Here is a 26,502-nt window from a genome sequence, read left to right on the forward strand (position 1 = left end):
GGACAGGTCATGATGGAGAGTTCAAACAAAACGGGGTCCACTGGAGAAGGGAATAGCAAACCACTTCAGTATTCTTGCCTTGAGAATCCCATGATCAGTATGAAAAGACAAAACAATTACATGGAGACTAAACAATCTGCTACTCAAAAACCAATGCGTAAACAATGATTTAAAGAGGAAATTTAAAAATGCCCGAGGAAAACAACAATGAAAACTGAAAGACGTGAAATAGGTGAGATACAACAAAAGAATACGTGTACGTAAAACTGAATCACTTTGCTGCATAGCAAAAACTAACACAACACTGTAAACCAATTATACCTCAATCAATTTTTAAAAGTTAGTAAAATAAATATTAAACTTAAAAAGAAAAATCTATGGGATGCAGCAAAAGCAGTCCTAAGAGGGAATTTCTTAGTGCTATAGGCCTTTCTCCAAAAAACAAGAAAAATCCTGAATAAACAATCTAAACTACCACCTAAAAAAATTAAAAGAACAAACAAAACCTAAAGTAAGCAGAAGAAATTAAATAATAAAGATCAGAGAGGAAATAAATAAGAGTTTTTTTATAATAGAAAAATATCAAAGAACTAATTTTTTGAAAGTATAAACAAAATAAAAAAAACCCTCTGGCCAGGCTCACCAAGAAGAAAAGGAAGAGGACTCAAATAAACAAAATAAGAAATAAAAGAGGAGAAATAATAACCAATTCCACAAAAATACAAAAAAAAAATCAAGAAAGCACTATGAACACTTTTATGCCAATAACATAGACAACCCAGGTGAAATGGACAAGTTTCTAGAAACATACAGCCTGCCAAAACTGAATCAAGAAGAAATATAATTTGAATAAACTGACCACCAGAAGTAAAACAGAATCCATAATTTTAGAAAAAAACTCTCTGCAAACAAAAGTTCAGGATGAGGTGGCTTTACTGGGGAATTCTATCAAACATACAAAGAAGAATTATACCTATCCTTCTCAAACTCTCAAAAGACTGAAGAGGGGGGAACACTCCCAAAATCACTCTATGAAGCCACCATCACCTCTGATACCAAAACCAAGGACACTACAAAAAAAGAAAATTATTGGCCAATATCTTTGATGAATATAGATGCAAAAATCCTCAACAAAATATTAGCAAACTAATGCAAGAACGTATAAAAAGGATTATACACCATTATCAAGTTGGAGTCATTCCAGGGTCTCAAGGGTGGTTCAGCACTTGCAAGGCAATCAACATGATACATCACACTGACAAAAGAAAAACAGCACATGATTATCGCAATAGATGCAGAAACTGCATTTGATAAGATTCAACTTCCATTCATGATAAAACCTGTTCCCAAAGTGAGTATAGAGGGAACATATCTCAATATAATAAAAGTCACTTATGACAAATCCACAGCCATAATACTCATTGATAAAAAGCTAAAAGACTTCTCCCTAAATTCTGGAACAAGACAAGAATGCTCGCTCTCATCACTTCTATTCAACATAGTATTTAAAGTTCTAGCCACAGCAATCAGACAAGAGAAAAGTAAAAGGTATCCAAATCAGAAGGGAAGAGGTAAAATTGTCTCATATGCATATGACATGATTCTCTATAAAGAAAACCCTAAAAACTCCACACAAAAACTATTAGAACTGAAAAATTCAGCAAGGTAGCAGGATACAAGATTATTATACAGAAAGTTTTTGCCTTTCTTTACATTAACAATGAACTATCAGAAGGAGAAAGTAAAAAAACAAAAAAACCATTTAAATCACATTTAAAAAAATACCTAGGAATAAACCTAACCAAGCAGATTTAAGATGTATACACTGAGAACTATAAAACATTGATAAAGGAAACTGAAGATGATTTAAGGAAATGGAAAGATATCCCATGCTCTTGAATTGGAAGAATTAATACAGTTAAAATGGCCACACTACCCCAAAACAATTTACAGATATAATGTGAACCCTATCAAATTACTCATGACTTTTTCACAGAACTAGAACAAATAATCCTAAAACTTATACAGAACCACAAAAAGACCCAGAATTGCCAAAGTAATCCTAAAAAAAGAGAACAAAGCTGGAGATATAACCCTTTCAGACTTCAGACAATACTACAAAGTGACATTAATCAAAACAGCATGGCTTTGGCACAATAGACATACAGGTCACTGGAATGGAATACAGAGCCCCAAAATAAATCCACACACCAATGGTCAATGAATCTTCAATAAAGGAGGCAAGAATATACCATGGAGAAAAGACAGTCTCTTCAAGCTGTGTTGGAAAAGCTGGACACTCACATGTAAATCAATGAAGTTAGAACACTCACACCATACAAAATAATAAACTCAAAATGACTTAAAGACTTAAACATAGGGATTACCCTGGTGGTCCTACTAGTGACTAAGACTCCACGCTCCCAATGCAGGGAGCCCAAGCTTGATCCCTAATCAGGGAACTAGATCAAACATGCCGCAATGAAGAGTTCCTATGTTGCAACTAAGGATTTTGCATGCTGCAACTAATAGATCCTGCATGCTACAACTAAAAGAGTTCACATACTGCAACTAAAACCCAATGCAGCCACATAAATAAATAACTATTTCTTTAAAAGACTTAAATGTAAGACATAACACCATAAAACTCCTAGAAGAGAACATAGGCAAAATATTCTCTGACACAAATCATAGCAGTATTTTCTTAGGTTGTCTGCCAAGGCAAAAGAAAGGAAAATAAATAAACAAACAGGACCTAATCAAATATGCAAGTATTTGCACAACAAAGGAAGCCGTTAACAAAATGAAAAGCAAATCTACAGAATGGGAGAAATTATTTGTAAATGAAGCAACTGACAGGAGCTTAATTTGATTTAAAATCAAATCAAATAGTAATTATATTACATATATGTGGACAAAATGCTTCAATTAAAAGGCAAAGATCATGAAAACTGAGTTTAAAAACTAGAACTATATGCTACTTACAAGACACACATGAAACATCGGAAAATACCACACATGCACTCTTGAAAGCTGGTGTAGATATGTTAGAGTAAAACAAAGTACCTTTCAACAGACAAAAGGGCATTACTAGTAATAAAGACATGTGGTAAGTTTCAGTTCACCAAGGAGATGTGTGTGTGTGCTCAGTCACTTCAGTCGTGTCCAACTCGTTGTGACCCTATGGACTGTAGCCCAGCAGGCTCCTTTGTCCATGGGATTCTCCAGGCAAGAATACTAGAGTGGGTTGCTATACCTTCCTCCAGGAGACCTTCTCAACCCAGGGATTGAACCCCCATCTCCTGTGTCTCCTGCATTGCTGGCAATTTTTTTTACCACTGAGCCACCAGGGAAGCCCCACCAGGAAGATACTGTATTCTAAATTTGCATGCATCTAATAATACAGCTCCCAAATTTATACAGCAAATATTGACAACTACAAGGAGGAATATACAAATCCAGAGTCATCGTGGGAGAGTTTAACATTCTACTCTTGGTAACTGATGGAAGAAATATACAAAAACGCAATAAGGATTTAGAACATTTGAACTATACAATAAAAATATTTATTTAATTGACACACATAGAACACAGTACCAAACAATAGCTAAATACATGTTTTTTTTAAATACACAGGAACATTTACAAAAATGACCATAAACTTACCCCAAAGAGAGTGTTAAAATTGTCAAAGTAATGAAATAATACGAAGTATGTTGTCTGACTACAGAGGAATCAAGCTATAAATCAATACAAAACTTCGCTACAAAAATCTCCTTATGATTAGAAATTATCATTCTTCTAAATGACGCATGGGTCAAAGAAGAAACCTCAAGGAACTTAGAACTCAGCATAGCATAGGAGGTTTTAGCCAGTACAAGGCAAGAGACACAAAAGGCATAAGGATTGAAAAGGAGACATTAAACTGTCATCTTGTGCTTGTGCTAAGTCACTTCATTCATGTCCGATTCTTTGCAACCCTATGGACTGTAACCTGCCAGACTCTCCTGTCCATGGGATTCCCCAGATAAGAATATTGGAGTGGGCTGTCGTGCCTTCCTCAAGGGATCGAACCTGAGTATCCCGCATTGGCAGCCAGGTTCTTTACCACTAGGGCCATCTGGGAAGCCCTAAACTGTTATCATTCAACAATAATATAGCTTTACACATGAAAAAAATTTTAAAAGTGTCCGCACTTACAAAAAGTGTCTGCAAATATATTATTAGAATTAAAAAGTGCATTTATCAAGGTGGCCAAATATAAGATCAGTATACCCTGGTGGCTCAGATAGTAAAGAATCTGTCCGCAGTGCAGGAGACCCAGGTTCGATCCCTGAGTTGGGAAGATGCCCTGGAGAAGGAAATGGCAACCCACTCCAGTATTCTTGCCTGGGAAATCCCATGGGCAGAGGAGCCTGGCGGGCTACAGTCTATGGGGTTGCAAAGAGTCAGACACAACTGAGTGACTAACACTTTCATTTTCACACTAGAATTGCACATCTACATCTTAGCAGAAAGGGTTAGAAAATGTAATTTCTAAAATATTTATCATTGATAATAACATCAAAAGATAAATACCTAGTAACATACTACACGAGTCGTAGGCAAGACATCTACACAAAAACTAGAAAACAGCATTGAGGGAAACTAAAGAAAGCCTAACTAATTGAAGAAAGATATTATGCTTTGGTTTGGAAGATTCAATACTACAAAGGTGCCAGTTTCCCAAAATGATCTGGATTCAAGGCAATTATCAATGAAAATTTTAGTTGCTTAGGTATGTGTTTGTGTATATTTAACTTGACAAACTCTTCAACTTAGCAAAACTTGAAGGAGGAAGAGAGGAAGAGGAAGGCAGGGAGGGACAAAGAAGAGATCAACAATTATGAGGTAAAAAGATCTGCACTAAAGGATATAAAATTTTATTATTGTCCATTAAAACTGGATAGATTCACACCCTCTGATCCAGTACTTCCACTCTAGGCATATATAACAGAATTGTATGCATGTGTATACTCAAAAGATATGCGGAAGAATGTTCACAGCAGCATTATTTATAAGAGCCAAAACATGGGAATAACCCAAATATAAATCAATAGGAAAACCAATACACAAACTGTAGTACATACATTTGGTAAAATATGTATATAGAAAAAAATGAACAAAGTACAGTTATGCTCAACCCATGAACAAAGCAGCACACATACGTGTGTATACAAATGATGTGTGCACATTCCATTTATATAAAGTTCACAAATAGGCAAAAATAATCTCTGATGTTGGAAACAAGGCTAGTGGTTAACTGTGGGACAGAAGGAAAGGCAATCATCATGGTAAACGTGGTGGTAGATGTTCCATATATACTTAAAATCTGTATTACTTTATGTGTGTATAACACACCAATAAAATGGCTTAAAGCATTTTAAGTTATGTAGAGATAAAATCAATATAATAAGAAAATAAATAAGAACTCAATGAGGAGGAAGTTATGACATAAAAGGATTGGTAGGCTTTCATGTATTTTAAACTTCTATACAATTCAAAAATCCAACTGTATTAATGTAGAATCAGATATTTGGTGGGCTAGGCCAAAGTCTAACCTCGCAGCACTCTTCAGTTAGTAGCACTTCATCTACTTCTGCCACAATCTCGGTCTTAGAAATGTATTTGTGCCACACTTTCGTCCTGTAATTCAGGTGGAAACTACACAGTAGCTGGTACTCACCTTTGCTAACAAAGGCTAAATCATGTATTAGTTGGCATATTGTAGCAAGAAGATTGCTAAATAGGTTCTTTCTCCCCAGAGAAGCAGAGCTTTACAGAACAATACAATGGCGATTTCATTGCCAAGAAACCTGTAATTTTTGCATCATTAAGACTTGTATTTAATGACCAAAATAATGGGGGTAATTTTTTGTTTGTGATAAATACTAATAAACTCAAAAGAAGCAAACATTGTAGATTACCAAATCCTCACTATTTGATCTTCTTCATATGAGCTGTAATATTCCCACGTTTCGATCCTTTAAAAGCAATCAATACATTAAATATAAACAAATGCCCAGTTAAAATGAGTAACAATGATTAAATCTAGGTGGCTATATGTGTGCTCATAGTGTGAGTCTCTAAACTTTTCTGTATTTGAAAAACGTCATAATGAAAGGGGAGAGGTAACTTTGTATAATTATATACAATATAATCTATTTTATTTTAAAAGGTACATCACAAAAACCGGAGGGAAATAAACCAAACTGTTAACAATGGTCATTTCTTGGTAATATTTTTTTTCTCTCTTTCATATTTCTATAATTTTTCTAAAAACAAATCTTTCTTTTACAAAAATATTAAATTTACGTCTTAAAAAGGAAACACATCACTGGGAAGACATACAATGTTGCCAGTCCCTAAGAAAGCAGTCAATCTTTGAGTCCATAAAATTCTATCTCCACATAATTTTTATTATGGAGAATATTTAAGGTTGTAAAGCCATCTAAATACTGATGATACCCTTTAGTGCATATTTCTTTGCAGGAAGAATTGCGGAAAATTTCCAGTGCTCCAGTTAAAGTTTATTTACAGAACTGAATTGAACAGAAAAATATAGGTTTTTAATTAAGATGATCTAGGATCAAACTCAAGCTGTGCTCTTTTATTATCTGTGTGAGTTTAGTGATGTTACTTAAACTCTGTCCCACTCTTGATCTGTAACATTAAAATAAGAAAATATACCTCCCAAGATTTTTGTGAGAATAAATTGAAAAAACTGTCTGTAAAACTAAAGATGGTGCTTGGTCCACATATTCTGTTCAGTTAAGAGCAGGCTAAAATATTAAATGAGATACTTAGCAGCTGGACCAATGTCTGACAAACAGCCAGCGCTCGATAAACTGTAATACATAGAACAGAATGATTGAACTTTTTCCATGATCTCTTATTTCCAGCACAGAATGCCATGCTCCACTAGCATGGGAGTTCCAAGACATCTGCTTCCCTGGATGAAGGGTGGCAGGTAGCAAGCACATAATGACATATGGCAAGGATGGAATACAAGAATGGATTGAAGAATGAATCCCTGTAGACGGAAACATCTTGTTCAGAAATGCCAAGAAGAGATGAAAGAGTCTCTTTGGTCTCAGTAAGCACAGACTGAGCTATTCCGGGGAGACACCTTTGGCTGGCCCTTCCAACAGGGTGTGGTCACGGGGTAAATGGAATTGGTGGGCACTTTGTGGGGTGGAAGCGACTTCACTTTCACTTTTCACTTTCACACACTGGAGAAGGAAATGGCAACCCACTCCAGTGTTCTTGCCTGGAGAATCCCAGGGACGGGGGAGCCTGGTGGGCTGCCATCTATGGGGTCACACAGAGTCGGACACGACTGAAGTGACTTAGCAGCAGCAGCAGCAGCAGGTGCCCTGAACGGGCAAATCTCATCATGTAGTTTCTCCATTTAAAACCTGTCCATGGTTTCACTTTGCTGCTAGGATAAAATCCAAACTCCTTCATAGGCCATCAGGCTTTCTGCTTCTCTCCCAGCTAGTCTCCTCCTGCCCCTCCACTACCTGGCTACATAAGAGTTTTTCCAGTTCCTAAGGCAATGGCAAGCCACTCCAGTACTCTTGCCTAGAAAATCCCATGGATGGAGGAGCCTGGTAGGCTGCAGTCCTTGGGGTCGCTAGCGGTCGGACACGACTGAGCGACTTCACTTTCACTTTTCACTTTCACACATTGGAGAAGGAAATGGCAACCCACTCCAGTGTTCTTGCCTGGAGAATCCCAGGGACGGGGGAGCCTGGTGGGCTTCCGTCTATGGGGTCACACAGAGTCGGACACGACTGAAGTGACTTAGCAGCAGCAGCAGCAGCAAATACAATTGTGCTATTTCTGGCCTCCAAGTCTGAATCCATGAAGTTCCTTCTGCTTCAAACTCACATTTTATCCATTCATGATTCACTCCCCTTATGACTCTATCTATTGTGTGCATAACTTTCAGGTATTAGCTTACACGTCACACACTTCAGAACCTTCCTTGAAATTTAACCTTCTCCAAATTAACCCACCACTGGCGTGAGGTCAGAGGCCCTTCCTGTGTGTTCCCACAGCTCTCTATACTTGCTCTGGTGGCTTAGATGATAAAGAATACGCCTGCAATGTAGGAGACCTGGGTTTGATACCTGGGTTGGGAAGACCCCCTGGAGGAGGACAAGGCAACCCACTCCAGTACTCTTGCCTGGAGAATCCCCATGGACAGAGAAGCATGGTGGGCTACAGTCCACAGGGTCACAAAGAGTCAGACACGACTGAGCAACTGAGCACAGCACAGCACTGTGCTTCTTACACTGTAAGGTGGTTTTGTGGTCTTTCCACCACAATTGGAATGCCCAGGCCAATGTTTCAGCCTGTTTTTTTTAAATACCTGTACCACCAGTGCCTAGAATGTCTGGTTAGTAGTAGATGCCCCACAAATATTTGCTGAACAAATATATGAATCTCCATATCTAAACTGCATTAAGCTCCATGAGGTCTGGTTTTGTGTCAATTCGTCTATTGTCAATATATAGTTCCTGCCACATGCTTTCCCTTTCATACAGTATTCTCAAATATTTACCAAATAAATCAGCTTCATATGATACTAGCTACCTATTCATACATCACATAAATGCTTATTTCTGGGATATATTGATAACTGACTGGTGTCAAATTTTTCAGTCATTTCACCTTTTATGAGTGTTTCCAAATTCTTGCCTTTACACTCAAATTATCCACTTAGCAACACTTAAACATCCTCTACCATTAATGATATAAAACATAAATAATACCAATTTCCATTTTTTTAAATTTCTTACTTTCTACCTTCATCATTTCCATTAATACCATTGTTATCACTAAGGCTAATATTTGTTCCAAGTATAGAATAAGCTTACCAAGGACTGTCAATATCTCTAACACTTGGCTTTAATCAGAAACATAAAACAGACATCTGCATTAAGTTAAATCCCCTTTGAACCACCTCAAATCACTTTCAGAAAGTTGAGTAATGCCAAGAAAGAAGTACATTCTTATAACATCAGAATACAGTCCCACCACACCTTGAATAAAAGCTGGGCCAAAATATTTACCTGTTACATTTTCATAAGAATATGTATATAATTAAGTGGGGGTGAGAGGGTAGACAGGGGCATCAGAAATGCTATTAGCCATGTACTGCTTCTTTGATTTTATAACATATAAACGTTAATGATACAGGGGCTAGTTCATTTCATTTTTGGTAAATGTATGTCTTCACAATAAACTCAGTGTTCACTTGCTGTTTATTAATTATACCAGTATTCACCAGTGGTTGACTCTTCATGTCCAACTAGGCTTTTAGGGTCATTTAATTTTTACTTAGTGCCTGAATTTGTAATGCTGAAAGCACGCCAAGTCTTCTCACTAGAGCAGAATCAGCCGCTAGGGACCCTGCTAAATCTGAGCCCATCTGCAGCATTACTAACTGCTCAAACCTTTACGGTGATCAATGTGATCAGCAACGGTAAAACCAGAGGCCAGTGTATAGCAAATGGGGCTGAAACTTAACGCAATTTGCTATGATGTCATAAAAGATCTGAAATTAATTTTAATTAATTTATTTTTATACCACCTAGTTTCAGAATGGATTTATAACAATATCTAAGGGTACAGTAAATATAATCTAACAGTATTTAAATAAAATAAGTAAGTGAGCGAAATATGGCACAGGAGAAATAAAGATGGGGCACACAGAGCTCGTCTTCTCTTACCTGTGTACTGCAAGCCCCTGTACTCGCTTATTGCCCCTGGAGGTTTTAAATTGGGCCAGTAATGGAACAGCATTTGCACAGCTGGAGGTTTCACTTGTGAAGGCCCATAGGCTATCACATACAAAAGATCCTAAAGGAAACAAGAAGCATGTTTTCACCAACATCATCAAATAAAAATAAAGGTAGCTCATTCAATATTACCAAAGCAGTGAAAATTCTAGTGGAGGGATTGAGGTGGTTAATTTCCCTGGAACTTCATCATCTACGTGGCCTTTGTAGATTACGTCACATTAGAATATTCTTTTTATTATTTTCATTGGTGTTGTAAATAAGCCAGCCCTGATAGTGTTCAGATGTACACTATCTCTTAACAAATTCTTTTCTATTCAGAATAATGGGGAAGGTTTTAGAACAGTATAAAGCCAGTTTGCCAAACACTACATTTTTAAAAACATTTCCGTAAACATATTTTTTAATAATTCACATCTATTTGAAAGAAGAAAGTTTCCCAAGCAACCTTTCAAATTAAATAAAACTGTCACATAGTACAGTGTTTGCTAAATTCCACAAATGAGAGATATCCAATTACTGCTTCTGTCAAGTCACTCTGTTCTTCAAGTCTCATTTCTTCTCTAAATGATAAATAATTAACCAGTAAGGAAAGAATTATAATTTCTACCACACCAAGATAATAAGACATCAATAAATTTGACCTAAACAATAGTTTTAATATGCAAACAACTTTTACTCTATTATATAAATTCAATTTGTGACTATGAGTTTAACATGGTCCCAAACTTACTTTCCAGACTTCCTGTTTATATTTCATGAGGCATTCCAATAATTGACAATGATACACTGAAAGGAAGAAAATATAATTGGTATATGAAGTGTAAACACCAGAGAAAAGATCCTGTGTAATAAACTATATTAGTAGGACTCTTCACTCTAATCATTAAATTAGAAATTGCTTATTTTCATGAATTCATACATATCAAAAATCATATAAACCTTTGACTTTATCAAGTTTTATTTCAAGATCCTGGAAAAGTATTTTATTTATCTTATTAGCATAGGAAATATTAACTCCCTGGTAACCATACTTTTATAATACAAACTTACATTAATGTAATCAAGAATGACACAGATAAAAAAATTGCTTAATCATAGTAAAAGTTCACATTAATTGAGTGTTCATTTTGTGCCAGGTATTGAGCTTAAGAGCTTTAAACATTATGTATTTCATAACCACCATGTTGTAGCTAGAGAACTGAGGTTTGGTTTTCTATCTTGCCCAAGTTTGGATAGATAGCAAGGACAGACAGATTAGAAAGGAGGTCTTTTAGCACCAATTCATCTAGTTGAGGAATCCTTAAAAGCTATGCAACAGCAAGCTTCTTTGATTTGCCTATGTTTACTTGTGGAAGAAAGATATTTTCACCCTAGTTAGATATCTATTTGATATCTTCCCTAACCTATCTTCCAACGTTATCACGGCACTGAAGCTGGTCTCCCTTTAGTCACCAATGACCTCTGAGTCGTTCAACTCCATGGAGAGCTTTCAGTCCACTTCTCATTTGACCTTCATCAACATTCAGTACTGCTGAACACCATCTTTCCTTGACTTTATGACTGACCCTCTCCTGTTACCTGTGGCAGGCAGTGCTGTTGCTACTCAACTGCTGTAAGCAACCCTTTCTTCCTTGTTCAGCTCCCAGTACACAGACTGCAAAGCAGGACAATTTGCCAGATTCTGTTGCAGCTGGGAAGGCCACATGACTCAGTGCTGGCCAGCAAGACCTAATAGAATCTGCTGGGGAGCTTCTGAGACTCATTTTTCCTCTTTGACAAAAGGAAAGAGGCACATCAGAAGACCTTTCTCTAATCATCCTGACTGATCCTATTTTTGATAGGATTTGATTGGATATATTTTTGAACCCCAATTTTTAGATATGGTTGTTTAAGAATATGGCCTTCCTGGGTGGCTTAGTGGTAAAGAATCCTCCTGCAATGCAGGAGACATGGGTTTGATCCTTGAGTCGGGAAGATCTCCTGGAGAAGGAAATGGCAAACCACTGCAGTATTCTTGCCTGGAGAACTCCATGGACAGAGGAGCCTGGCAGGCTACAGTCCATGGGGTCGTAAAGAGTCAGCACGACTTTGTGACTGAGTACGCATGCATGTAAGAATATAATAACCTCCACTGTGACATATCTTGCAAACATGAGAAGAAATTCAGAGAAACCCAAAGATGGCATCTCAGACCCCTGATACGGCTATATCCAAGACTTCCTATTAAGTATACAACAAACATTTTTATAGCTTAAAGCCTCTATTAGTCAGCCAAACAGCTCTCTGTCTCCTTGGCAAGCTCCTCCTCTTCCATTGGGCCAGTATCTGCTGGAGCTCCTGAAAGTCTGATCATAAATAAAATCTACTTTTCATTCTATGCTGTCTCATGATCAATGTCACACTCATATACAGCAATGCCTCAGAAATACTACAAGTCCCATTACAAATCACACCAAATACTGCAATAATGTGAATCATAAATTTCTTTGGTTTCTTCAGGCATATACAAGTTACGGTTGCACTATACTATAGTCTCTTAAGGGTGCAATAGCATAATATCTACAAAAAAAAAACAATGAACACACCTCAATTGAAAAATATTTCATTGCTTAAAAATTCTAACCATCATTTGACAATGCAGAGATGCTACAAAACTTCACTTCGTAAAAAAACACAAGATCTGTGCAACATAGTAAAAGAAGGTATGACTGTACAACTTGACTTACCATCTATATACAACTCAGTGAATAGCATTGAACATGAGGGCTCAAAGTTCATTACTTCTAGCCCAGAATTCTGTACTGGGTTAAAGACTCATAATACAACTTCTTAATTACTATTACCTCTTTTTTTCTGAAGGAAGCTGATCTATTTGTATTTTTCTGTTTTGCTGTTGTCAGTTTCTCAGTCATGGCCGAATGATTGTAACCGCAGGGACTGCAGCATGTCAGACTTTCCTGTCCTTCACTGTATCCTGGAGTTTGTTCAAACTCATGTTAATTGACTCAGTGATGCCATCCAACCATCTCATCCTCTATTGCCCTCCTGCCCTCAATCTTTCCCAGCATCAAGGTCTTTTCCAAGGAGTTGGTTCTTTGCATCAGGTGGCCAAAGTATTGGAACTTCAACATCAGTCCTTCCAATGGAATTCAGGGTTGATTTTCTTTAGGATTGACTGGTTTGATATCCTTGCTATCCAAGGGACTCTCAAGAGTTTTCTCCAACACCACAGTTCAAAAGCATCAATTCTTTGGCACTCAGCCTTCTTTATGGCCCAACTCTCACATCTGGACATGACTACTGGAAAAACCATAGCTTTGACTAGATGGACCTTTGTCAACAAAGTGATGTCTCTGCTTTTTAATATGCTGTCTAGGTTTGTCATAGCCTTTCTTCCAAGAACAAACATCTTTTAATTTCATGGCTGCAGTCACCATTCACAGTGATTTTGGAGTCCAAGAAAATTAAGCCATTTTTTTCCCATCTATTTTCCAAGAACTGAGGGGACTGAATACAATGATCTTAGTTTTTTGAATGTTGAGTTTTAAGGCAGATTTTTCACTCTCCTCTCTCACCTTAATGAACAGGTTCTTCAATTCCTCTTCATTTTCTTCCATAATGATGGTGTCATCGCATATCTGAGGTTATTGATATTTCTCCCGACAATCTTATTTCCAGCTTCAGCTTCATCCAGTGCAGCGTTTCATATGATGTACTCTGCACTCCATATGCCAACAAGTTTGGAAAACTCAACAGTGGCCACAAGACTGGAAAAGGTCAGTTTTCATTCCAATACCAAAGAAGGGCAATGCCAAAGAATATTCAAACTACCACACAATTGCACTCAATTCACATGCTAGCAAAGTAATGGCCAAAATCCTCCAAGCAAGGTTTCAACAGAACATGAACCAAGAACTTCCAAATGTACAGCTGGATTTAGAAAAGTCAGAGAAACCAGAGATCAAATTGCCAACATCTGTTGGATCATCAAAAAAGCAAGCGAGTTCCAGAAAAACATCTACTTCTGCTTTACTGACTACACCAAAGCCTTTGACCGTGTGGATCACAACAAACTGTGGAAAATTCTTAACAAGACAGGAACACCAGACCACCTTACCTGCCTCCTGAAAAACCTGTATGCAGGTCAAGAAGCAACAGGTATAACTGGACATGGAACAATAGACTGGTTCCAAATTGGGAAAGGAGTATGTCAAGGCTATACATTGTCACTTGCTTTTTTAACTTCTATGCTGAATACATCATCTGAAACGCCAGGCAGGATTAAGCACAAGCTGGAATCAAGATTGCTGGGAGAAATATCAAGAACCTCAGTACGCAGATGACACCACCCTTATGGCAAAAAATGAAGAGGAACTAAAGAATCTCTTGATGAAAGTGAAAGAAGAGAGTGGAAAATCTGACTTAAAACTCAACATTCAAAAAACTAAGGTCTTGGCATCCAATCCCATCACTTCATGTCAAATAGATGGGGAAACAATGAAAACAGTGACAGACTCAGGCTCCAAAACCACTGTAGATGGTGACTGCAGCCATGAAATTAAACTATTTTTAATGAATTTCATGAAATGAAATTTAAAGATGCAAGCTCCTAGAGCTGGTGATGGACAGGAAAGCCTCGTATGCTGCAGTCCATGAGGTCACAAAGAGTCAGACACGACAGAGCAACTGAACTGAACTCTTCTGTCTTTTCTAAATCCAGCTTGTACATTTGGAAGTTCTCAGTTCACATACTGTTGAAGCCTAGCTTGAAGGATTTTCAGCATTACCTTGCTGGTATGTGAAATGAGTGCAACTGTGCAGTAGTTTGAACATTCTTTGGCATTAGAATGAAAACTGACCTTTTCCAGTCCTGTGGCCACTACTGAGGTTTCCAAATTCACTGCCATATTGAGTGCAACACTTTAGCACCAGCATTTTTTAGGATTTGAAATAGCTCAGAAGGATTTCCATCACCTCTACTAGCTTTCTTCATAGTAATGCTTCCTAAGGCCCACCTGAATTCACACTCCAGGATGTCTAGCTCTAGGTGAGTGATCATACTACTGTGGTTATCCAGGTCACTAAGATCTTTCTTGTATAGTTCTTCTGTGTATTCTTGCCACCTCTTCTTAATCTCGTCTGCCTCTGTTAGGTCCATACCATTTCTGTCCTTTATTGTGCCCATTTGCATGAAATTTTCCCTTGGTATCTCTAATTTTCTTGAAGAGATCTTGGCGAGATCTCTCCCTATTCTATTGTTTTCCTCTATTTCTTTGTAATGTTCATTTAAGAAGGCTTTTATCTCTCTGTGCTCTTCTCTGGAACTCTGCATTCAAACGGGTATATCTTTCCTTGTCTCCTTGGTCTTTCACTTCGCTTCTTTTCTCCACTATTTGTAAGGCCTCCTCAGACAACCATTTTGCCTTTTTGCATTTCTCTTTCTTAGGGATGGTTTTGATCACCACCTCCTGTACAATGTCATGAACCTCCGTCCATAGTTCTTTTGGCACTCTGTCTATCAGATTTAAACCCTTGAATCTATTTGTCACTTCCACTGTATAATCATCAGGGATTTGATTTAGGTCATACCTGAATGGTCTAAGTGGTTTCCCCTACTTTCTTCAATTTAATTCTGAATTTTGCAATAAGGAGTTCATGATCTGAGCCACAGTCAGCTCCCAGTCTTGTTTTTGCTGACTGTATAGAGTTTCTCCATCTTCAGCTGCAAATAATATAATCAATCTGATTTTGGTACTGACCACCTGGTGATGTCCATGTGTAAAGTCTTCTCTTGTGTTGTTGGAAGAGAGTTTTTGCTATGACCAGAGCATTCTCTTTGTAAAACTCTGTTATCCTTTGCCCTGCTTCGTTTTGTACTCCAAGGCCAAACTTGCCTGTTAATCCAGATATCTCTTGACTTTTCTTTTGCATTGCAGTCCCCTATGATGAAAAGGACGCCTTTATTTGGTGTTAGTTCTACAAAGTCTCATAGGTCTTCATAGAATCATTCAACTTCAGCTTCTTCAGGATTAGTGCTTGGGGCAAAGACTTCAATTACTGTGATATTGAATGGTTTTCCTTGGAAGTGAACTGAGATCATTCTGCAGTTTTTGAGACTGCACCCAAGTAATGCATTTCAGACTCTTTTGTTAACAGTGAGGGGTACTCCATTTCTTCTAAGGGATTCTTGCCCACAGTAGTAGGTATAATAGCCATCTGAATTAAATTCACCCGTTTCTGTCCACTTTAGTTCATTGATTCCTAAACTATCGATGTTCACTCTTGCCATTTCCTGTTTGACCAATTCCAATTTTATAAGATACAGAGAATTATTACTGAGGTTATGTGTAGGTTTTTCCCCCAGTGTTATTGAGATATAATTGACATACAACAATGTATTAGTCCAAGGTATATCATCTTCTCTCATATATTTTAAAGACACCTTGAACATACATGTCCAAAACAGACCTCACGATCTTCCCTTAGAAGCCTGGTCTTTCTCTTCCAGGGTCTTCTTTCTCAGGGATATCCAATATGTCACCAAACCCTAACAATTTTTACTTCCTGAATAGCTCTCAGATATATCCACTTTCCTTGGCCTCAATCAACCCTGACTTTTACATGTATGCTGCTACTGCTAAGTTACTTCAGTCATGTCTGACTCTGTGTGACCCCATAGACGGAAGCCCACAGGCTTCCCCATCCCTGGGATTCTCCAGGCAAGAACACTGGAGTGGGTTGCCATTTCCTTCTCCAATGTGTGAAAGTGAAGTGTGAAAGTGAAAAGTGAAAGTGAAGTCACCCAGCCGTGTCCGACCCCCAGTGACCTCATGGACTGCAGCCCACCAGGCTCCTCCATCCATGGGATTTTCTAGTCAAGAGTACTGGAGTGGCTTGCCATTGCCTTCTCCATTTACATGTATAGACAAATGCAATGGCCTCCTCATGGGTCAATCTGTATCCACTCTGGCTCCTTTTATTCCATTCTAAGCTGCAGCTAGGGTGACACATATATGCGTACACGGTCAGTCGCTCAGTCATGTCTGACTCTGTGTGACCCTATGGACTGTAGCCCACCAGGCACCTCTGCCCATGAGATTCTCCAGACAAGACTACTGGAGTGGGTTGCTATTACCTCCTCCAGGTTATCTTTGTAACCCAGGGATTTAACCGGCGTCTCCTGCATTGGCAGGCAGATTCTTTATCACTGAGCCACCTGGGAAACCCCAGTGTCACACACACACAAATACTCAAAAGTCTTTCAGTACCTCCCCATTAGACTTAGGATGAGCGCAGGACTCCCAGAGCCCACAACATCTGCGTGTTCTGACCTGTGGATGTCTACAGTCTCATCTCACACCAGGCAACCCTCACTCTGAGCTCCAGCTACAGTGACCTGTCAGTCCTACCTACTTGCAAGTTTCCCTTCTGACACATGAGATCCCTCTGCCTGGAAACCTCCACTCCCTGATAGGACTTGTTAATTCTACTCATCCATCAGTCCTCAGACCAAAGGTTATACTCCCAGAAAAGCTCTCCCTAATCTCTTCAATAAAAGAAAAATCCCCTATTATAGTGTCTCATCATAGCACAATGTACATCATTCAAAGCACTTGTCACAATCGAAACTGGACACTTGCTTGTGTAATTATTTGGTTAATGTTTTCTCCCTCCGCCACACGATAAGCTTCACGAAGAGAGAGGAGGGGTTGCACCGAGCAGACACTCAGTAACTGCTTGTTGAGTTTATAAACGGTCCTCTAGATTGGAACTGTGTGACGCCACAACTGCTTTCTCTGCTCTGGGGTACTTTCTCTTCCACAGGGTCTGCTCTTCTCCTTGTGTTTGCTACACGAACCTTGTTCAGAGGAGGCCACTGACTATCCATGAACAAAGCCAGAAAGTCCCTTTATTTAAACTGCCTCCTCTCCCAGAATTTCCCACTTACCCTGTCAATCAAAATTCTATCCGATTTTAAGACCCATACTTTGATCAAGTGGCACAAAGCCTCTCCTGATCATTTCAACCCAGACAGTTCTCTCCTGTGATGAATTAACAGTATCCGTAGAATTTATTTGGTACTTTTTACATACTACTTTATACTGTAAATTAATCATTTATGTGAATAAGCCTAATCTTCCTAATCTCCCCTTATCTTAGACATAAGCTCCATAGCAAGCACCATGTCTTATATTTCAGGGTGGTTTTCACAGTGCTGAGCACAGAGCAATGTACAAAGGAGTTACACAATGAATTCCAGGTACCTGAGCAAGAACTCGGCTCTATCCCTGATATACCGTCAGCTACAAGGATCGAGCTTCCACTGGCTATCTCCCCCAATAAAAGTTCAAAGGATAATAATGTCCTACCCACTTGGTCACAGACAGCCCCCTAGTGGACAGCACCTCACTTCTTCCGTTTCCCCCATTACCAGATTAACTTGCTGTCCCACATGTCATTCTTAGCATAGAATAGCTGGCTATACATGTCCCCCCATGAACAGATGAAGACGCAGATTTAGAAATAACAGAAGTAACACTATTTGATAGCAGTGGTTTCCCAGTGAAACATTCAACTCCAAGAAGACAGTGGCAGATTGTAGAGATCCATGATTCCATTTACTGAGCAGTGTTCATGATGTGCCAAGTCACTATGCTGAGGAAGCACTTCACACAGACCTAAGCCATTAAATCCTTACAACAACATTTGAAGTTACTGCAGGAAGAATTATTTCCATTTTAGAAATGATAAAACTTAGTTTTAGGGAAGTTAAAGAACTTGCTCATGGTTAAGCTAACTGGCAATTTGTGCTGAGCTCAGATGTGAACTCTCATACCCTTAACCTCAAAGCACATGATTCTACCCGCCCTGCTAAACTGCCTCCCAACGTGGAAATTAGGACCAAAGCCTGATGTAGAGAGTTTAGTTAACTAACTAGATTCTCAGAGACTTAGATAACTAACTAGAGACTTTAACAAACTAGATTCATTATATTCTTTTTTTTTTTAACTTTCTTTTTCTTTTTTAATTTATTTTTTTTTATTTTACAATATTATATTGGTTGGTTTTGCCATACATTGACATGAATTCGTCCCAGGTGTACATGAGTTCCCCCTCCTGAACCCCCCTCTCACCTCCCTCCTCCCTTTATCCTCCCTCTGAGTCATCCCCGCATATAGATTCATTATATTCTAATACATATAAATGATATTATGAGGATCCTTTAAGCCAAAGAGAGATATAAGATGTAACTTCCTCCAAATATATATTTTAATTAAACTCATATAATCATCATAAGGGATTTCATATTTGAAGGATGATATTCCAGATTAAGAAACATTAAGATTTTGAAATTTTTTAAAAAATTGGTTTCCTCATCCTGAGTCAAAAACTCAATTATTACTCATTATGTAATTATGTAGAAGGTAATTATGTAATTATGTAGAAGGTCAAAAACAGGGCCACCAAATTTGTCTACTTGCCTAATGAAAATAAAAATTGAGATCATGTCTTAGCATGTGACTCCAACAGTCAGCCCCCTTTTAGGTTAGTTTCCCAAAGTTCATCTGCAGTGACACTGATAAATGGAAATCAAGCAAAGTATATCAGATTAAATCTGTTTAACATTACTAGTAATCGAAGAAACACAAATCAAAATGAGATACTGTTTTTTATCTAGTCATCTCTACACAAATGTTATAGCACTCAATAACAGTACAGTATACTTTCATACATAATTAGTGGGAATATTGAAAATTTTTTCAAGCCCTTCAACCCATTAATCCCTCTTTTATGAACTTACTCTAAGAAAACAGTCACAAATATAATAAAAGATTTATGTGCAAGGATATTCATGTGGTATTACAGTAGCAAATTCATAAAACATTCACAGTGGTCATCTTTAGTTGTTAGAATTGCAGGTGATTGATTTTATTTTCTTATTATTATTTTATTTTTATTTCAATAACTGAATTATTTCTATATACTTATATTCAAGCCATTTCCAGTCCGTGTTCTAAAACTGTTCTCAAATATTCTAAAAATATCACTAGCCAATAGGATTAGTACTAACAGCCAGAGGCAAGTAAAACTTATTTCAATTTTGAAATCTATTTTCTAACACAACTCCAGTTGTCTATTCACCAAAAGAAAATCTCCTAAGAATTTCTAGTTTGCCTATTTGATATCTTATTCAATTATTGGTCTTGGAATTAATAAATCATCCAAATTCCCACTTACCTGGGTTGGACGTATACTGCATTGCAATCATTAGCATGGATGATGCAGAGAGATTAACATGGGCAGGGACGCCTTCTCTCCTTGAGGAACCCACTGAAACCAAAATTATTTTGATTAGACACAATTTATATATATATTTGTATATTTATGTTTATTTATATATTTTGTTGCTACTTTGCATAGGGCATGAGAGCTGAAAAGAAACTTGAAAAAAATCAACAGAAGTTTTGCATAAATAAAATCACAAAATTTGTCCTGGCATACAAACACTACCATAGTCTTTATCATAGGCATATTTAGTGAGAATCTTCAAGGAGCAGGAATAATGCCAGAATGTATTGTAATAGTTATATCAGAATTTTACTTAGATGTGATCTCTGTTTCCAATATGTTTTTATCTAGGTAGAAAAGAAAGAAAAAACAAAATCCTCCATGCATCCCAATACAACACATGTTGAAGTTTTTATAAGAAAGTAAAAATAAAAGGTTTTTTAACACGACTTGAATGTATTAAGAGATGCAGATGAAAGAGTCTACCTATAATGGGCACTATATTGACTTAGTAAGAAACACAAATTTTAAATCATGCATAATAAAAAACAGTATATTAATTTAAAAATTATTTTCAACTCACTTTTCATTAAACAATTTTATTCAAACCTTCACATGTAACTTCAGCAGCAGCAGCTTAATCGCCATAACAATCACTCTTTTACTTTTCCAGAGCTTACCATTTTCATATCCACCTGAGTTGTTTGAAATAAAGCACTTTTTGAATCTGTGAATAATGCTGTTGCTGAACATTTTATCCTGTCCCACAGTATTCAATCACAAGGTCAGTTGGAGTCTTTAAAATTCATCTTATAGCAGTAAAATTGTGAATGCTATGTGATAACCACTTACATATTGCTTTTAAGACATCTTTAAGTGGCCTGTTTACGAAGACATCCAACACTGTTTCAAATCTCTCTTTTTTAATGAGTGTATCAGGTAACCTCTATAAGCATCCAGAACTAGCTCTGGTGGAGGTCATTCGAGGTAACATGTTGTCTCCAGTGTACTTTATTATTCTAAACACAGTAACAGAGAGGGCCCACAATAGAGAAACTTTACAAGGACTCAAATAGAAAATAGAATTCTTTTTCTGGGGTAATTGCAGAAATAGCAGAAACCTTGCCTTATAGTTGGGCTCCTGTGGCAAATTGTCAGGAAAGCACAAACACAAGAGTAGATAGTGAATAAACACCCTCATAAAGTCAACTCTCAATTTCCAACACATACTGCAGAAGACCACCAACACAGACAACAAGAAAAAAGCAGAGAGCCCTAAAATCTGTCTTATTTTAAAACATTGAAGTGCAATATGTAGGAATAATATCTCACCTACAGCCAAAAAGAATAAGAATAAAACACACATATAAAAGAAGTATTAAAGCACTAAAAGAGGTTTATCATATAATGAAGAAGACCAAAAAAATTTAACATGATTCTCTTTATTTTACATTTAAAAAATGTAAGCCACAATGGACACTGTGGCCATTACAACAGCTTTACAGAAATACACAAACAAATAAAATAGATCTATAATTAAGTCCCATTTACCTGAGTTGGTTTTTATTAATCACTTACTGCTGAGCTGCTGCTAAACCCACCAAGCCAGTAATATTCAGCAACATAAATTAGCTTGGTTATACAATATAAATAAGTATTAATACTTTTATACAAAGATATGAAGATCAGTTCACTGCTCTTAGATGTTATAGCTGATGAACTAAGTATGATTAATCAAGGAAAAAATTCTTTGGGCCAAATTCAGACTTTAGCCAAGGAGCTTGTTCAAATTAGGCTTCCCTGCTCAGATGGTGAAGAATCTGCCTGCAATGCAGGAGACTCAGGTTCAATCCCTGGGGGAAGATCCCCTGGAGGAGGACATGACAACCCACTCCAGTATTCTTACCTAGAGAATCCCATGGACAGAGGAGCCTGGAGGGCTACAGTCCATAGGGTCACAAAGAGTTGGACACGACTGAATGGCTGATACTAATATTTGTTCATATTCAGCTTCAGGGGACCCATATCTAGAGAGTTTAACTCAGTTGGGAAGCAGGAAAGCTGTGTTTAATAAAGACACCAAATGATTCTAACCAAGTGGACCTTGGAGCTACATTTGAGAAGCACTACTAGAGGGATAAGAATAAGAAAGAAAATACTTTCGGGGCAGTTCAGTGGTTAAGACTCTGCCTTCCAATGCAGGGGATGCAGTTTCATTCCTTGGTTGGGGAACTAAGATACCATATGTCGCAGTGTGCAGCCAAAAATTTTAAATAAATAAAACATGGGAAAAAAAGAAAGGAAATATTTAATAAGGTGTCCAGATGTGGGAGGAATAATTGCACACCCTTGGGTTATTTGGTTAAAGGGGAGAAAAGCAAAAGAAAGTGTAGCCTTCGACATAGGCAAGGAAAAATAATTATATGTATACTATATCCATTCCTTTGGGGACAAGTGTTTCACCTTTGTTTAAATTCATTTCAAACTTAAATTAGAAGTGTTTCTTAAAAGTGAAAACTACTGTTACGGGAGGTTGAGAATCACTGTGCCTGGAGGCGCAGTGGGAGAGATGCCCAAATATCTCGGATGGTTTAGGTGAAGGTCATTTGGAGAACAGTCCAAATGGCTTGGTGACTTTTGGATGTCCCTCCTCACCCCTACAAATCCATGCTCTCCCTCAAGAAAGGTCAGCACCAAAGCCAAGAGTGTTCCCCTGACTCAAGCCCTCTGAAACCAACTCCAGCACTTCTTTAAACAGACTGTGCCTTGCAATTTCTTAGCCTTCTAATGGAGTGAACAAAGTCACCACAATTCCAATTTAATAAACATGCAGAGGCACACATCATTTATTGAATCTAGCTAAAAAGGCATGACGCAAACAGACATGCAGCTTGTCCTCATGAGGATGTATAAGGTTAAAGCTACATACAATGGAAGGAACTAGAGAAATAATCAAAATAAGGAAATTTTACATGAAATATTGTGCTCAGGAAATACAGTTAAGTCTTAACACCTATTCCTCTTAAGACCTGATTCTCTTAGCACTACCAAAACAATTATTATATCATGCCCTCCTTCTATGAACAACAACAATTTCTTAATCTGTTCCTGCATTTTATAATTCCTAACACATTATCAGAAATAGCTCTTATATAAGTCTCAGCAAAAAAAAAAAGAGTATAGAGGAAAGCCATTTTATAAAACAGAAATCAAATTATGCACAAGAATACCAATCTAATTATTAGGACTATGGCCTAAGTCACTTGACTTCATAGCTAATGCTCTAGTCACTTACTCAGTCACACAGTAATTTTTCAGTATCTCCTACATATGAGGCATTATTCTAGATGCTGGGACACAGCTGTGTATAAGACAGGCAATTCTTTATCTTTATGAAGCTTAAATGCTAGAATTGTGCTGTACAATATAGTAGCCACATGTGGTTAAATTTAAACTAATTAAAAGGAAAGGTAGGCATAGTGGTAAGAATCTACCTGCCAACGCAGCGGACATGGGTTTGATCCCTGGTCCGGGAAGATTCCACATGCCGTGGAGCAACTAAGCCCATGAGCCACAACAACTGAGCCTGTGCTCTGGAGCCCACAAGCCACAGCTGCTGGGCGCTTGCCCAGCAACAAGAGAAGCCCCTGCAATGAGAAGCCAGCGTACCACAGAGAAGAGTAGCCCCCGCTCTCTGCAACTAGAGAAGGCCCACGTGCAGCAACAAAGACCCAGCACAGCCATAAATAAAAACTAAATATCTGAAAAAGTAAGCTAAATTAAAAATTCATCCCTCTGTCTCATTAGAAAGTGCTCAGTTCCCACATGTGGCTAGTGGCTATTCTATTGAATAGCACAGAATTTTATATAACCTTTCCATGACTGTAGACAGTTATGTTGCTATTCTAGAGGAAAAGGAAACAAATACATGTGAAGAAATACAAAGGGAATAGGTGGGAAATGATGGAGGGTCCTGTTTGAGCTTGAAGGTAAAGACGGGCCTTTGGGAAGCCACAATACTGGAGCTGAGACTTGAAGAGAGTGAGCAAGCAAATCATGTGACCATCTGCAAGAAGGGCTTGTGAGATAGAGGAAAAAAGCCTGGAGCAAAAGCAAAACCTTGTGCCTTCATGAAACTGCAGCAAGGCCAATATGAGCCCAGCAGAGTGAACGCTAGCAGAGGCAAGGGATGAAGTAGTAAGATAAGCTGGGGCCAGATAGCAAGGCAGAGGCTCTGAATTTGATTTGCAGGAGTGATGGGAAGCTACTAGTTGTTTTCAAGAAGGAAATGACATAATTTGATTTCCATGTTTGGAGGATAGCTCTGGCTTTTTGGTGGAGAGCAGGCTCTGGGAGGGCTAAGAGTAGAGGCTGGGAGACCAGCTCAGAAGTTATTGGATGCTGTCTATCTTTATAAGAGGTACAGGGAAGGGAATCACCTGGGAAGAAAAAAACCATTCTGATGCCAGTTCTGCTATATGACAGAACCATTTCCTGTGCGGCCTGGATTAGCAAGTGGCCTCTGTTTGTGTAAGCAGAGGTAACTGTGCTCCATGAGACAGGGTTTGAGCATAAGATACCTGTGCTGTCAGGTCACATCGGTTCAACAAAAGATACCATGACCCTGAAGTCTATGCAGCACTAAAATATATGCTAAGGTTGGTAGATAAATAAAAAATCATAGAGACAGGATTGCCCATCAACACTGAAGGGGTGTTCTTTCAGGTTCTATGAGATCAAAACCTGGTATAACAATTACTGTTATTATATGACACATTCTCAGGAAAAATTCCCAAGCCCCAGCAGATCGTCCCTTATTTCAAGCAATATTTAAGATGATGAAATTTCAGGTCACCATGTAATTTCAAGCAGTATATTGGAAAGGGTTGCAATGAGATTTGACATGTCTGTCATTTGACTGTGTGCTTTGGACTGTTATAAACTGGTATAACGTCCGACAACATTCAAAGACCATTCTCATACGTTATGCCATGGCCTTCACAACAAACACCGTGATGCAGACAAGGAAAGTTATGATTATTCACAAGTGTTTTTGCCTGGAGAATCCCAGGGACGGGGGAGCCTGGTGGGCTGCCGTCTGTGGGGTCGCATAGAGTCGGACACGACTGAAGTGACTAAGCAGCAGCAGCAGCACAGCTAAAGAAACTAAAGTTAGATAAGATTGTGAGATCCGCCAACAATCAAAGGACTACAATTCAGTGCATCTGGATTCCTATCCTAAAATATTTCTCATAATTCAATATTAAAACTTCTAAAGTATACTATTATATACAATTGATGCTTTTGAATTTTGGTTGGAGAAGACTCTTGAGAGTCCCTTGAACTGCATGGAGATCAAACCAGTCAATCCTGAAGGAAATCAACCTTGAATATTCATTGGAAGGACTGATGCTGAAGCTGAAACTCCAATACTTTGGCCACCTGATGTGAAGAGCCAACTCACTAGAAAAGACCTTGAGGCTGGGAAAGATTGAAGGCAAAAGGAGAAGGGACGACAGAGGATGAGATGGTTAGATAGCATCACCAACTCAAAGGGCATGAGTTTGAGCAAACTCCGGGAGATAGTAGAGGACAGGGAAGCCTGGCATCCTGCAGTCCATGGGGTCACAGAGAGTGGGACATGACATAGTGACTGAACAACAAAAAAGTATAGTAATATCTACCTTACAAAAACAGTCATTAGCTAGTAAAACAGACTTTATATATAAAATACTACTTAAATTCATTAATATCTTACATTGGTATTTTACTGTGTTTTTTTCTATTATATTTACTTATTAGTATTTGGAAGATCATTGAACATAACATGCAACCTCTGTAGTAGCAGTAGAACAAAAAAATGATGCAGGGCCAAAGGCTTAGACACAGATATTCAATTAAATCATACAGTTGCTTTTAATTCCATGCAAAGATCTAAATGAACCTTTGTTGCCTAAGGGTAAGTGACTTTTGAGGAAATTAAAGTTGGAAAAGAAACTAGATAAGACTACAGTTCAGGATACCAAGATACCACTAGAAGGATCTTTCACAGATTTAATTGTTCAGCTTTATTATTTGCTTTAAAATAATGTATGCTACATCAAATAATGTTCATTTCGGACCTCTTTTCCTTTTCTCTGCCAACATCCAAACTTCAGTTTGGTGCACAATCACAGAACCTTCGTGGAAAAAGAGAGATTTCCATGGTGAAACGCAAATAACTTTCTCAATTCTTAATAATTCCTTTATATTTATATATATATTACACAAAGCCTACTGCACACATATGGAATAAAAACAAGTGTATCTTAATATATAGACAAGATATATATATCTTAATATATATACAATAACAACAAGT

At 37.9% G+C, this 26,502-nt stretch overlaps 1 protein-coding gene across 3 annotated transcripts in view; it reads right to left on the bottom strand.

The window, feature by feature from the left end:
• Positions 1–26,502, bottom strand: part of UNC79 (unc-79 subunit of NALCN channel complex) — a 222,807-nt gene that overhangs the window by 179,239 nt on the left and 17,066 nt on the right. For all 3 annotated transcript variants that reach the window (XM_055417627.2, XM_088829774.1, XM_088829773.1), the window contains 3 exons: positions 20,091–20,183; positions 10,582–10,637; positions 9,780–9,909 (listed from right to left, as the gene is read on the bottom strand). In XM_055417627.2, the coding sequence (XP_055273602.2) occupies positions 9,780–9,909; positions 10,582–10,637; positions 20,091–20,183 (279 nt within the window). The remainder of the gene's footprint in view (positions 1–9,779; positions 9,910–10,581; positions 10,638–20,090; positions 20,184–26,502) is intronic.

This window comes from Moschus berezovskii, chromosome 21, assembly GCF_049115385.1.
Source record: "Moschus berezovskii isolate FMDL1 chromosome 21, NW_MosBer_1.0, whole genome shotgun sequence".
Taxonomy (NCBI): Eukaryota; Metazoa; Chordata; class Mammalia; order Artiodactyla; family Moschidae; genus Moschus; species Moschus berezovskii.